This window comes from Saimiri boliviensis, chromosome 2, assembly GCF_048565385.1.
Source record: "Saimiri boliviensis isolate mSaiBol1 chromosome 2, mSaiBol1.pri, whole genome shotgun sequence".
NCBI classification, from domain to species: Eukaryota; Metazoa; Chordata; class Mammalia; order Primates; family Cebidae; genus Saimiri; species Saimiri boliviensis.
The window spans coordinates 146092733-146106438 of NC_133450.1; the positions used below are offsets into that span (position 1 = coordinate 146092733).

Sequence of the window (13706 nt, forward strand, 5' to 3'; positions counted from 1 at the left end):
GTAAGTGAACAAAACCATCAAAAAGCCCTGCCTTCTTAATGCTAGAAAGGGGAGACAGATGGTAAAGATATCAAAACTGTGTGACAAGCTGGTGATGGTGTGAGAATAAAGGCCATTTACTTTATGCACAAATTCCATGTTGCTGAACCCCACATTCTCTCATAGTAATTTTTTTTTTTTTTGTAATGGAGTCTCACTGTTGCCAGGCTGGAGTGCAGTGATGCAATCTTGGCTCACTGCAACCTCTGCCTCCTGGGTTCAAGCAATTTTTCTGTCTCAACCTCCCGAGTAGCTGGGACTACAGGCACCTGCCACCACGCCCAGCTAATGCCCAGCTAACTTTTGTATGTTTAGTAGAGATGGAGTTTCACCATGTTGGCCAAGATGGTCTCAATCTCTTGACCTCATGATCTGCCTGCCTTGGCCTCCCAAAGCGCTGGGATGACAGACATGAGCCACCGCACCTGGCCCATTCATAGTAATTTTTAAAGCACCTTTATTTTTAACATTCTTTTAGAAAAATAAGTTTATTATTTTTACTCTACAATTCTCTACCTCTCTCCTATCTCCTGTTTTCTCTAGTTGCCACAGATTGTTTTATAAGAGACTTGTTAATAAAAGGTGTTTTTTATCATTTAAGAGATCAATAGAGATCACCATCTGATAGTCTGTAGGCTGAAGCTGGCTCATAAAGGAATTTCCACTGATTGACATTCTGAATTTTTAAAAATTCTGAATGTCACAAATAATACCCCAAATCTAGATTTCAACCTTCTCTTGGGTAATTAAAAGTTTTAACTATGCTGGGCCTGAATTTTTACATGTGAACCACTGGCTGGAGCTGAGTGACAGGCATCCCATTTAGATACAACGTATATACCTTCCTCTGCCCCCACAGTCCCCACCCAGCCTGCCTCAATTATTTTAATTTTCTGCTAATTTTGTAAAGACATGTGAGTTTGTTACTTTTAAAGAAGAAAATGTGTATTATATATTTATAATTTATATAAATATATATATTTTTGTATATTTTATATATAAAATATATATATTTATATAAATTATAAAATTTATATAAATTATGTTTTATATAATCTATAACATAACTATATTTATATTTTAGCCCCTGCACAATTTATATATACATATATTTAAATTTATAAATACACATATATTTATTTAAATTTTAATTATATGTAATATATATTTACATATACAAATGGTGCAGGGTCTAAAATGGGACATAAACTAAAGCATCAGAAGTTTCAAGTAGGGTAACAAGAGGTTAAAAAATGTTAGGGGCCACTCAGAGGATAATGCCTTACTTACTGGGTTCAGGAAAATTTGGTAATGAATGCCAAGTGGTTTAGTGAGGCCAGGAGACTCTCATTTCCTTATCAGTTACCCCCAGGCCTGAGAAAATGTAATTGTATTCTTTCCTCCTGCTGTTTTCAGTAATTCAGTCAACTTTCTTCTTGGTAGGTCAGTCCACCAGGGGTTCTGTGTTTACCAGTGCTGAACATACCAAGAACTGAATTCAACTACTTCACTGAGACAAGGTTTATTTTAGAAGAGCTAAATATCTCCGAATCATTCCACATATTCCGGGATGAAATTAACCTGCATCAGCTGAATGATGAAGGGAAGTTATCGATAACACTTGTTGGCAGTCACGTGCTGGCAAGGTAAGACCCACTGAGGCTCTGAGGTTTAATCCCTCAATGAGGGTTCTTCAGGGCAAAGTGTCACTTTATTCAGGACTTTTGTGGTTTAGGGAGATGTATTAAAAGCAAAGAACGTGCTGGGCATGTTGGCTAACGCCTATAATCCCAGCACTTTGGGAGACCAAGGCGGACAGATCACTTGAGGCCAGGAGTTCGAGACCAGCCTGCCCAACATGGTGAAACCTCATCTCTACTAAAAATACAAAAATGAGCTAGGGTGGTGGCATGCACCTGTAATCCCAGCTACTTGGGATGCTGAGGCACAAGAATAGCTTAACCCAGGAGGCAGAGGATGTAGTGAGCTGAGATTGCACCCCTGTGCTACAGCCTGGGCAGCAGAGTGAGACTGTCCCAAAAAAGAAAAACCCGGCTGGGTGCTGTGGCTCATGCCTGTAATCCCAGCACTTTGGGTAACCGAGGCAGGTGGATCACGTGGCGAAGATCAAGACCAGCCTGGCCAAGATGGTGAAACCCCATCTGTACTAAAAATACAAAAGTTAGCTGCGTGTGTTGGCAGGCGCCTATAGTCTCAGCTACTTGGGAGGCTGAGGCAGGAAAATTGCTTAAACCCAGGAGACGGAGGTTGCAGTGAGCAGAGATTGTGCCACTGCACTCCAGCCTGGAGACAGAGCAAGACTCTCTCAAAACAAAACAAACAAACCCAAAAACAACAGCAAAGCAGAGGACATGCAGAGGAAAGGGAATGCCTTTTTCTTCTCTTATGGCAAAATTCGGGTTATGCCAATCCTTCATTTTTACTTTCGTATTTCAGATATGACATCTTTAAGTGGAAAGTTCTTGTAAAATTGACCAAATTGTGTTTTGTTGTTGTTGTTGTTTTTGTTGTTTTGAGACAGAGTCTTGCTCTGTCGCCCACGCTGGAGTGCAGTGGTGTGATTTTGGCTCACTGCAGCCTCCACCTTCCAGGTTAAAGCAATACTCTTGCCTCAGCCTCGAGTACCTGAGATTACAGGTGTGTGCCACGATGCCTGGCTAATTTTTGTATTTTTAGTAGGGACAGGGTTTTACCATGTTGACCAGGCTGATCTTGAACCCCTGACCTCAAGTGATCTGTTCACCTCAGCCTCCCAAAGTCCTGGGATTACAGATGTGAGCCGCAGCACCTGGCCTAAAATTATAGTTTTTAAACCATTTCAAACACTTTCTTAAAGCAATACAATAGTCTTAGGCATTGATGCTGAACATGTGTAATGAAAATTGAAATTAAACACTAGAAAAAACGGAATCGTTCTTGGGAAAGAAATCTCAGTAGTGAAATGGAAAAATATGTAAAGATGGGCTATGAAGATCATTTGATTATTGATTTATTCATTCATAGCATTTTATACTACAAGAGAAAAATTGATGTTTAAAAATATTCATGTAGCCCAAACTTTTTATTTTATGGGCAAGAAACTTGAAACTCAGTGTCACAAATGACTTGTCCAAAGAACCACATGCAGGCTGGACATGGTGGCACATCCTATAATTCCAGCACTTTGGGAGGCCAAGGCAAGAGGTTCACTTGAGTCCAGGAGTTTGAGACCAGCCTGAGAAACATGGTGAGACCCTGTCTCTACAAAAAAATTAGCTGGGCATGGTGGTACACACCTGTAGTCCCAGCTTTTCAGGAAGCTGAGGTAGAAGGATGGCTTGAGCCTGGGAGGTTGATGCCGCAGTTGCATCTCAGGTTGAGCTGTGAGTTCAAGGCTTCAGTGAGCTTTGATCACACCACTGCACTCCAGCCTAAATGACAGAGCAAGACCCTGTCTCAAAAAACCAAACCAAACAAACAACAATAAAAACAAAGAACCACATGTAGTTAGTAGAAGAGTTGGGATTTGAACTTGGACCTTCTGATTCTTTCAACCAATACTTAGGCATTGCTGACTCATGCAAGAATCTGTAGGTGCCTAAGGAGGAATAAGACAAATTCTTTGTCATCAAGGACCTCATGAAGATGTCCTTTTGATAAGCTTTCTACTGCTACTGAATGAAGAATCACCAGTTAAACACTTCAGTAGTTTAAAATGTTAATTTTTCCCAGTTTGGCATTTTGCTAGTTGTTGATAACCTTAGCTGGTGGACACTGACCATAGCATACATGAAATCAAACCTTTTTTACTGAATAATTTTGTATTTAACTTTTTAGGAAGCATATTTAGGTATGAATGTATTGTGATATCAGTCATGCAATTTATTTACTTACGAGGAGTTTTGAAAATAACCTGACTACATGTGGCTGCTTTTATCATGCTATTCAAAACAAATGAAATGCTTTTGAACAATACTAATCATTGGCATGTGGTGAAAAGTTCTGGATAGTTGATTTGGCTGACTTCAGTGATTGGTATTCAGGAAATCATATGCTTGACTAAACTTAAGGGCTAACTTTTTCAAACCAACAAATACAATGAGACATAGATAAATACAATGCAATTGAAATGTGAATTGTGGAACGAGTATATGTCAACCAAAATCTGAGGACTAGTTTTGTTACCAAGTAAAATGGAAAAATTAAGGCTGATTTTTGAGGCTGGGTTTGTGAACTCTAGCTCTGGAATTAAATTGAAATCTTCATTTCTTTCATTGCCACTCATTTGTTTTTGACAGGCAGAAAGAATAAAATTGAATTTATCAAAATTTTTCTTCCTGCTTTTGCTAAAATCCTGCTCTATCTCACATATAAAGAATGATGGTAGAAGGAAAATAGGCTCAGTAGTGTTTTCTCTACACCATGGTGACTGGATTTGTGAGCTTTGGAGCTAGATTATCGGAGTTCAGATACCAGCTAGTCTAGGCTAGACGTGCGACCTTACACAAATTTCTTAACCTCTTTGTGCCTCAGTTTTTTAATTTATACAATGGGGATTTTCTAGTATAGTTTTTAGTGTCATTTTATAGAATTCATTTTACAGTATCATTTTTTAATATAAAATATGATAATATACCTAAAGTATTTATAATAGTAACTGGCCTGCAGTGAAAGCCCTATAATGTTAGTTATTATTATTTTCCAAGAGCGCAGCACAGGATACAGCTGGTAAGGTATGAAGGTATTTTAAGAATTTGGGAATGTAAATCATTTAAATGAAATGTGAAAATACATAGAATAAGTCTCCCACCTTCTGAGTCATGTGAGTCCCCTCATATTTTTGGTTATTGAGAGGAAGCCATTTGTGTGACAGCAGAGAGTTAAACATTTCCAAAAGTAATAAGACATGCCATATCCCTTTCTCTTCCTCCCCTTCATTTGCTTTACAGTGAAGACAAAACTTTAGAATCAGCAGTTGTCAAAGTCATTAATCCAGTTGAGCAGAGCGACGCCAATGTTGAGTTCCGAGAGTCTTTCTCTTCCCTCGTGCTAAAGGAGATTCTCCAGGAGGCTCCTGATCTCATCACCGAGCAACTGGCTCATCGCCTCAGAGGTGAGAGATGGCTCTTCCTATTAAATACTGGAAGGCTTAATGGAGTGTCCCCCGGCCTACTCATGTAGAAAGAGTGTGATCCATTCTTGGGTTAACAATCTCTTTAAAGACCACAGGAAGCTTCATCAGAGAGGCAGGGAGTAAAGAGTTTGTTAAAGAGTAGCATTATATTGAATATTAAAAATGTGCATTTAAAAATAGGCACGAGGGGCCTTTGCTGTTTCACTAGACAAGATTATTAAATGGACCTGCTGCACCTCTGTTGGGAAGCTGGAATAGCACCTCTGGCCATTTTAATCGCTTTCAGAGGTGATTCTTGCCCCAAGACCGCATGATAGGGACCAGAATTCCATGTTCCCAGTTTGAAATATCTGCTGATACTCTTCCATGCTTGGTTTATAACATACCATTTGGATAGCAAAATACGCAGCCCTCATTTTGGTAATGCTGTGTCAGGCCTCTTATGGTCAGATGTCCCCTCCTTCGCTCCCGTCTTGTAACATATTTCATCTTCACTCGAACTGTTTTAAGCCCTGGGGTCCTGAACATACCATCATCAATTATTCTAGTAATCTCTCTTCCTTCTCCATCAGTGGGGCCCCCTGCTTCCAAAGAGTGGTTTTCAAGCTAGACATTGTTGGTCGACTTTGGAATCACGGAATGACCACAGAGATTTTGTTATTTACACACAGAAGACACTGTTCTGGTTTTTGTATAAAGCATGTCCCTCCCTGCAGCACCAATCCATTTTGAACATGGTAGACAGAGATTTTTCTCAAAAGTGTTTAACTCAGGAAAGTGAAAAACTGATGAACAGATTGAAATAATTTAAAAAGAAGACCGAAAGTATGTTGACTTGGCTCTTCTAAGGACTCTGTCCAGTTCCTCTGTCTCTACCACACTTTGGAGGAGAAAAGGTCCAAAAGGTGTTTAATTCTTGTAAAGGTTTAGAACTGATGATCTTGGTAAACCTGCCTTAAATTATTTTTCTGGCAATGAATGTCTGTAAAAATGCTGTATTGGAAACTGTGCCATCAACTAACCTAAGGGAGCACAATCATTTATCTTTATGACAGAGCAGAAGGAAAACGACGGTGATTGGGAACCTCAGCCAAGAGGGAAGTTGTTCAACAGTGTGAATGCGTAGTGCAGCCAAGCACTAGAGAATAATTTGTTTAAATATCCTGTAAATTAAGCAGTTTGGCTAATTGTTGTGAAAATGTATGTGTTATTTAGTAGAAAAGAAATGGAGTCAATAAGCAGCTCTTATCAAAATTTTCTACAAATAGTAAAATAATATGAAACAAATACACTGGCACAAAGATATAACTGTTGTTGGTAATACTAACAATGATATTCAGATATGGCGAAATGGAAGGAATGCAGACCCTTTTGTTAATTGTCTTGGTTTTCGTTTGCAGCGCTACCGTAAGATAACGCTATGGTAAAGGATTGTGCTTCTTTCTAGATTCTTTTACTATTTTTTTTTTTAGAGGTGGAGTCTCACCGTATTGCCCAGGCTAGTCTTGAACTCCTGGGCTCAAGTGATCCACCAGCTTCAGTCTCCCAATGTGCTGGAATTACAGGTGTGAGCCACCATACCTGGCTGGATTTTGCTTTTCTTAACATCAGATGATTTTCCTGAGGTTAGGCTTGAAGTGGCATTGGGAAGCTGGCAGAATGTGGACATCACTTCCTTGTCTCTTGGAAATTGAAATGTGAAAGGATGAAGAGCTTCCGTCTGTGAAGCCTGCCAATACTACTACTGTCATAAAAGAGCCAGGTTCATTAAACCCTGGGAAGTAAACATAGGGGGCTTATGGTGGAAAGAGGGCTCTGGAGACCTTTAGCCAATGCATATGTGTGTGTATGTGTACATATGTGGAAAGGAGATGGAACATTACTACTGTAAATAGTTTTGGCAAGAGGGAACATATTAGTCTGCTTTGCATTGATGTAAAGGAATATCTGAGATGGGGTAATTGATAAAGAGGTTTATTTCCCTCACGGTTCTGCAGGCTGCAGGAAAAGCACAGTGCTGGCATCTGCTTCTAGTGAGGGCCTCAGGAAGCTTCCATACAGGGCAGGAATCGAAGGAGGAGCTGGCATACCGCATGGCAAGGGAGGGAGCAAGAGAGAGAGTGGGGAAGTCCCAGACCCTTTTTAAAAACCAGATCTCAGGTGAATTCATTACTACAGGGAGGACACCAAGCCATTCATAAGGGATTGGCCCCCCTGATCCAAACACCTCCCACCAGGCCCCACCTCCAATATTCAAGATCACATTTCAATATGAGATTTGGAAGGGACACACATCCAAACCATATCAGGGAAAGAAAGGATGGTTATCCAAGGAATCTGCCTTTTAAAGAGGTGACTCAAATGTTCAGAGGTAAAAAGTATTTTGAGGTAACAGGTCACTTTTTAAAAGCTCCTGAATTGTTAGTAAATATAAAAAAATAATCAAATTGGTTAGGCACAGTGGCTCATGCCTGTAATACTAGCACTTTGGGAGGCCAAGGAGGGCAGATTACTTGAGAGCAGGAATTCGAGACCAGCCTGGTCAATATGATAAAACCTGTCTCTGCTAAAAATACAAAAATGAGCCAGATGTGGTGGCGGACAACTGTAATCCCAGCTACTTGGGAGGCTGAGGCAGAAGAATCGCTTGAACCCGGGAGGTGAGGGTTGCAGTGAGCTGATAATGCGCCATTGTACTCCAGCCTGGGGGCCGAGAGTAAAACTCTATCCAAAATAAAAAAGGGGGGGGGGAATCAAGTAAACTTTTGCTGTCATCACTGAACTCAATCTTAGAATTTATAGTTTCCCATTATGTAGTAACATCAAACCTAAAAGGACTTCTTTTTCCCTGTTCCTATAAATAATTTTAGCATTCTTTATTTTCATAATATGGGCAGTTCTCTTTCTAAACAGTTCTCTTTATAAGCAGCTACCATGTTACTTTGGATTTTCAGGTGCTGTAAATCATTAATTTGACACACATTTTTAGAACTTTTTAAAATTATACTTCAAGTTCTGGGATACATGTGCGGAGTGTGCAGGTTGTTACATAGGTATACACGTGCCATCAACCTGTCATCTACATTAGGTATTTCTCCTAATGTCATCCCTTACCGAGCCACCCCGCAACAGGCCCTGGTGTGTGATGTTCCCTTCCCTGTGTCCATGTGCTCTCATTGTTCAATTCTCACTTATGAGTGAGAACATGCAGTGTTGGGTGTTTTGTTCTTGTGTTTGCTGAGAATGATGGTTTCTAGCTTCATCCCTGTTCCTGCAAAAGACATTGAACTCATCCTTTTTTATGGCTGCATAGTATGCCCTAATGTGTATTTGCCACATTTTCTTTATCTAGTCTGTAATTGATGGGCATTTGGGTTGGTTCCAAGTGTTTGCTCTTGGGAATAGTACTGCAATAAACATACACATGCATATGTCTTTGTAGTAGAAGGATTCATAATTTTTTGGGAATATACCCAATAATGAGATTCCTGGGTCAAATGATATTTCTGGTTCTAGATCCTTGAGGAATCACCAAACTGTCATCCACAGTGGTTGAACTAATTTACACTCCTACCAACAGAGCGTTCCTCTTTCTCCACATCCCCTCCAGCATCTGTTGTTTCTTGATTTTTCCACATCCTATCCAGCATCTGTTGTTTCCTGACTTTTTAATGATCACCATTCTAACTGGTGTGAGATAGTATCTCATTCTGGTTTTGGTTTGCATTTCTTTAATGACCAGTGATGATGAGCTTTTTTTCATACGTTTGTTGCCTGCATAAATGTCTTCTTTTGAGAAGTGTCTATTAATATCTTTTGCCCACTTTTTGATGGGATTTTTTTCTTGTAAATTTGTTTAAGTTCTTTGTAAATTCTGGATATTAGTACTTTGTCAGAAGGGTGGATTATGAAAATTTTCTCCCATTCTGTTGGTTGCCTGTTCACTCTGATGATAGTTTCTTTTGCTGTGCAGAAGCTCTTTAGTTTAATTAGATCCCATTTGTCAATTTCGGCTTTTGTTGCCATTGCTTTTGGTTTTTTAGTCATGAAGTCTTGGCCCATGCCTATGTCCTGAATGATATTGCCTGGGTTTTCTTCTTAGAGTTATTATAGTTTTAGGTCTTATGTTTAAAGTCTTTAATCCATCTTGAGTTAATTTTCGTATAAAGTGAAAGGAAGGGGTCCTGTTTTAGTTTTCTGCATGTGGCTAGCCAGTTTTTCCGACACCATTTATTAAATAGGGAATCCTTTCCTCATTGCTTGTTTTTGTCGGGTTTGTCAAAGATCAGATGGTTGCAGATGTGTGACATTATTCCTGAGGCCTCTGTTGTGTTTCGTTGGTCTATATATCTGTTTTGGTACCAGCACCATACTGTTTTGATTACTGTGGCCTTGTAGTATAGTTTGAAGTCAGGTAGTGTGATGCCTCCAGCTTTGTTATTTTTGCTTAGGATTGTCTTGGTATATGGGCTTTTTTGGGATCCATATGAAATTTAAAGTAGTTTTTTTTTTCTCATTCTGTAAAGAAAGTCAGTGGTAGCTTGATGGGGATAGCATTGAATCTATAAATTGCTTTGGACAGTATGGCCATTTTCACAATATTGATTCTTCCTATCCATGAGCATGGAATGTTTTTCCATCTGTTTGTGTCCTCTCTTATTTCCTTGAGCAGTGGTTTGTAGCTCTCTTTGAAGAGGTCTTTCACATCCTGGTAAGTTGTAATTCTAGGTATTTTATTCTCTTTGTAGCAACTGTGAATGAGTGTTCACTCATGATTTGGCTCTCTGTTTACTGTTGGTGTATGGGAATGCTTGTGATTTTTGCACATTGATTTTGTATCTTGAGACTTTGCTGAAGTTGCTTATTAACTTAAGGAGATTTTGGGCTGAGAGGTTGGGGTTTGCTAAATATAAAATTATGTGATTTGCAAAAGAAGACGATTTGAATTCCTTTCTTTCTATTTGAATACCCTTTATTTGTTTCTCTTGCCTGATTGTCCTGGCTAGAAGTTCCAATACTATGTTGAATAGAAGTGGTGAGAGAGGGCATCCTTGTCTTGTGCCAGTTTTCAAAGGGAATGCTTCCAGTTGTTATTCCTTCAGTATGATATTAGCTATGGGTTTGTCATAAATAGCTCTTATTATTTTGAGATATCAATCAAAATACCTAGTTTATTGAGAGTTTTTAGCATGAAGGGGTGTTGAATTTTACCAGAGGCCTTTTCTGCATCTATTGAAATAATCATGTGGTTTTTTGTCATTGTTTCTGTTTATGTGATGAATTACTTTTATTGATTTGTGTATATTGAACCAGCCTTGCATCCCGGGGATGAAGCCCACTTGCTCGTGATGGATAAGCTTTTTGATGTGCCGCTGGATTTGGATTGCCAGTATTTTATTGAGGATTTTTGCGTCGATATTCATCAGGGATATTAGACTGAAATTTTCTTTTTTTGTTGTTGTGTCTCTGCCAGGTTTTGGTATCAAGATGGTGTTGGCCTCATAGAATGAGTTAAGGAGGAGTGCCTCTTTTTCTATTGTTTGGAACAGTTTCAAGAGGAATGGTATCACCTCCTCTTTGTACCTCTGGCAGAATTCACCTGTGAATCCACCCGGTCCTAGGTTGTTGGTTTTTTTGTTTGTTTGTGTGTGTGTTTTCAGTTGGTAGGCTATTAATTACTGCCTCAATCTCAGAACTTCTTGTTGGTCTATTCAGGGATTCTGCTTCTTCCTGGTTTACTCTTGGGAGGGTGTATGTGTCGAGGAATTTATCCATTTCTTCTAGATTTTCTAGTTTATTTGCATAGAGGTGTTTATAGTATTCTCTGATGGTAGTTTGTATTTCTGTGGGATCAGTGGTGATATCCCCTTTAACATTTTTTATTGTGTCTATTTGATTCTTCTCTCTTTTCTTCTTTATTAGTCTGGCTAGTGGTTGATCTATTTTGTTAATCTTTTCAGAAAACCAGCTCCTGGATTCATTGATTGTTTTGAAGGGTTTTTCCTGTCTCTATGTCCTTCAGTTCTGCTCTGATATTAGTTATTTCTTGTCTTCTGCTAGCTTTTGAATTTGTCTGCTCTTGCTTCTCTAGTTCTTTTAATTGTGATGTTAGGGTGTCAATTTTAGATCTTTCCTGCTTTCTTCCTTGAACATTTAGTACTATAAACCTCCCTCTAAACACTGCTTTAGCTGTGTCCCAGAGATTCTTTTACGTTATGTCTTTGTTCTCATTGGTTCCAAAGAACTTATTTATTTCTGCCTTAATTCGTTATTTACCAGTAGTTATTCAGCATCATCTTGTTCAGTTTCCAAGTAGTTGTGTGGTTTTGAGTGAGTATCTTAATTCTGAGTTCTAATTTGATTGCACTGTGGTCTGAGAGACTGTTTGCTATGATTTCCATTCTTTTGCATTTGCTGAAGAGTGTTTTATTTCCAATTATGTGGTCAATTTTAGAATAAGTGCTGTGTGGTGCTGGGAAGAATGTATATTTTGTTGATTTGGGGTGGGGAGTTCTGTAGATGTCTATTAGGTCTGCTTAGTCCAGAGCTGAGTTCAAGTCCTGAATATTCTTGCTAATTTTCTGTCTCATTATCTGTCTTATATTAACAGTTGGGTATAAAGTCTCCCACTATTATTGTGTGGGAGTCTAAGTTTCTTTGTAGGTCTGTAAGAGCTTGCTTTATGAATCTAGATACTCCCGTATTGGGTTCATATATATTTAGGATAGTTAGATCTTCTTGTTGCATTGATCCCGTTACCATTATGTAATACCCTTCTTTGTCTTTTTTGATCTTTGTCGGTTTAAAGTCTGTTTTTATCAGAGACTAGGATTACAACCCCTGCTTTTTTTGCTTTCCATTTGCTTGGTAAATCATCCTCCGGCTCTTTGTTCCTTTATTTTGAGCCTGTGTGTGTCTTTGCATGTGAGACGGGTCTCCTAAATACAGCACACTGATGGGTCTTGACTCTTTATACAATTTGCCAGTTTGTGTCTTTTAATTAGGGCATTTAGCCCATTTACATTTAAGGTTACTATTGTTATGCATGAATTTGATCCTGTCATTATGATGCTAGCTGTTTATTTTGTCCATTAGTTGATGCAGTTTCTTCATAGTGCTGATGGTCTTTACCAGGCGTCCCCAAACTTTTTACACAGGGGGCCAATTCACTGTCCCTCAGACCGTTGGAGGGCCGCCACATACTGTGCTCCTCTCACTGACCACCAACGAAAGAGCTATCCCTTCCTGAAGTGTGGCGTGGGGCCGGATAAATGGCCTCAGGGGGCCGCATGCAGCCCGAGGGCCGTAGTTTGGGGACGCCTGGTCTTTACAATTTGGTATCTTTTTGCAGTGGCTGGTACCAGTTTTTCCTTTCCATATTTAGTGCTTCCTTCAAGAGCTCTTGTAAGGCACGCCTGGTAGTGACAAAATCTCTCAGCATTTGCTTGTCTGCAAAGGATTTTATTTCTTCTTTGCTTATGAAGCTTAGTTTGGCTGGATATGAAATTCTGGGCTGATAATTCTTTTCTTTAAGAATGTTGAATATTGGCCCCGCACTCTTTTCTGGCTTGTTGGGTTTCTGCAGACAGATCCACTGTGAGTCTGATGGGCTTTCCTTTGTGGGTAACCCGACCTTTCTCTCTGGCTGCCCTTATAATTTTTTCCTTCATTTCAACTTTGGTGAATCTGATGATTATATATCTTGGGGTTGCTTTTCTCAAGGAGTATCTTTGTGGTGGTCTCTGTATTTCCTAGATTTCAATGTTGGCCTGTCTTTCTAGGTTGGGGAAGTTCTCCTGGATAATATCCTGAAGAGTGTTTTCCAACTTAGTTCCATTCTCCCCATCACTTTCAGGTACACCAATCAAATGTAGCTTTGGTCTTTTCACATAGTCTCATAGTTCTTGGAGGTTTTGTTTGTTCCTTTTCATTCTTTTTTCTCTAATTTTGTCTTCATGGTTTATTTCATTAAGTTAATCTTCAATCTCTGATATCCTTTCTTCTGCTTGATCAATTTGACTGTTGTTACTTATGTATGCTGCATGAAGTTCTCATGGTGTATTTTTCAGCTCCATCAGGTTATTTATGTTCTTCCCTAAACTGGTTATTTTAGTTAGCAATTCCTCTAACCTTTTTTCAAGATTCTTAGCTTCCTTGCATTGGGTTAGAACATGCTGCTTTAGCTCAGAGTTTATTATTACCCAGATTCTGAAGCCTGCTTCTGGCAATTTGTGAAACTCATTCTCCATTCAGTTTTGTTCCCTTGCTGGCAAGAAGTTGTTATCCGCTGGAGGAGAAGAGGCGTTCTGGTTTGCGGAATTTTCAGCATTTTTGCACTAGTTTTTCCTCATCTTCATGGATTTATCTACCTTTGGTCTTTGATGTTGGTGACCTTCTGTTGGGGTTTTTGTGTGGATGTCCTGTTTGTTGATGTTGATGGTATTACTTTTGTTTGTTAGTTTTCCTTCTACCAGTCAAGCCCCTTTTCTGCAGGTCTGCTGGAGTTTACTGGAGGTCCAATCCAGACTCTGTT

The 13706-nt window shown here is 39.3% G+C and overlaps 1 protein-coding gene across 16 annotated transcripts in view; it reads left to right on the forward strand.

Annotated features, from left to right (window-relative positions):
* The window catches only part of PRUNE2 (prune homolog 2 with BCH domain), a 537643-nt gene that overhangs the window by 288095 nt on the left and 235842 nt on the right, over positions 1–13706 (forward strand). For all 16 annotated transcript variants that reach the window (XM_074394644.1, XM_074394645.1, XM_074394643.1 and 13 more), the window contains 2 exons: positions 1483–1685; positions 4989–5152. In XM_074394644.1, coding sequence (XP_074250745.1) covers positions 1483–1685; positions 4989–5152 — 367 coding nt within the window. The remainder of the gene's footprint in view (positions 1–1482; positions 1686–4988; positions 5153–13706) is intronic.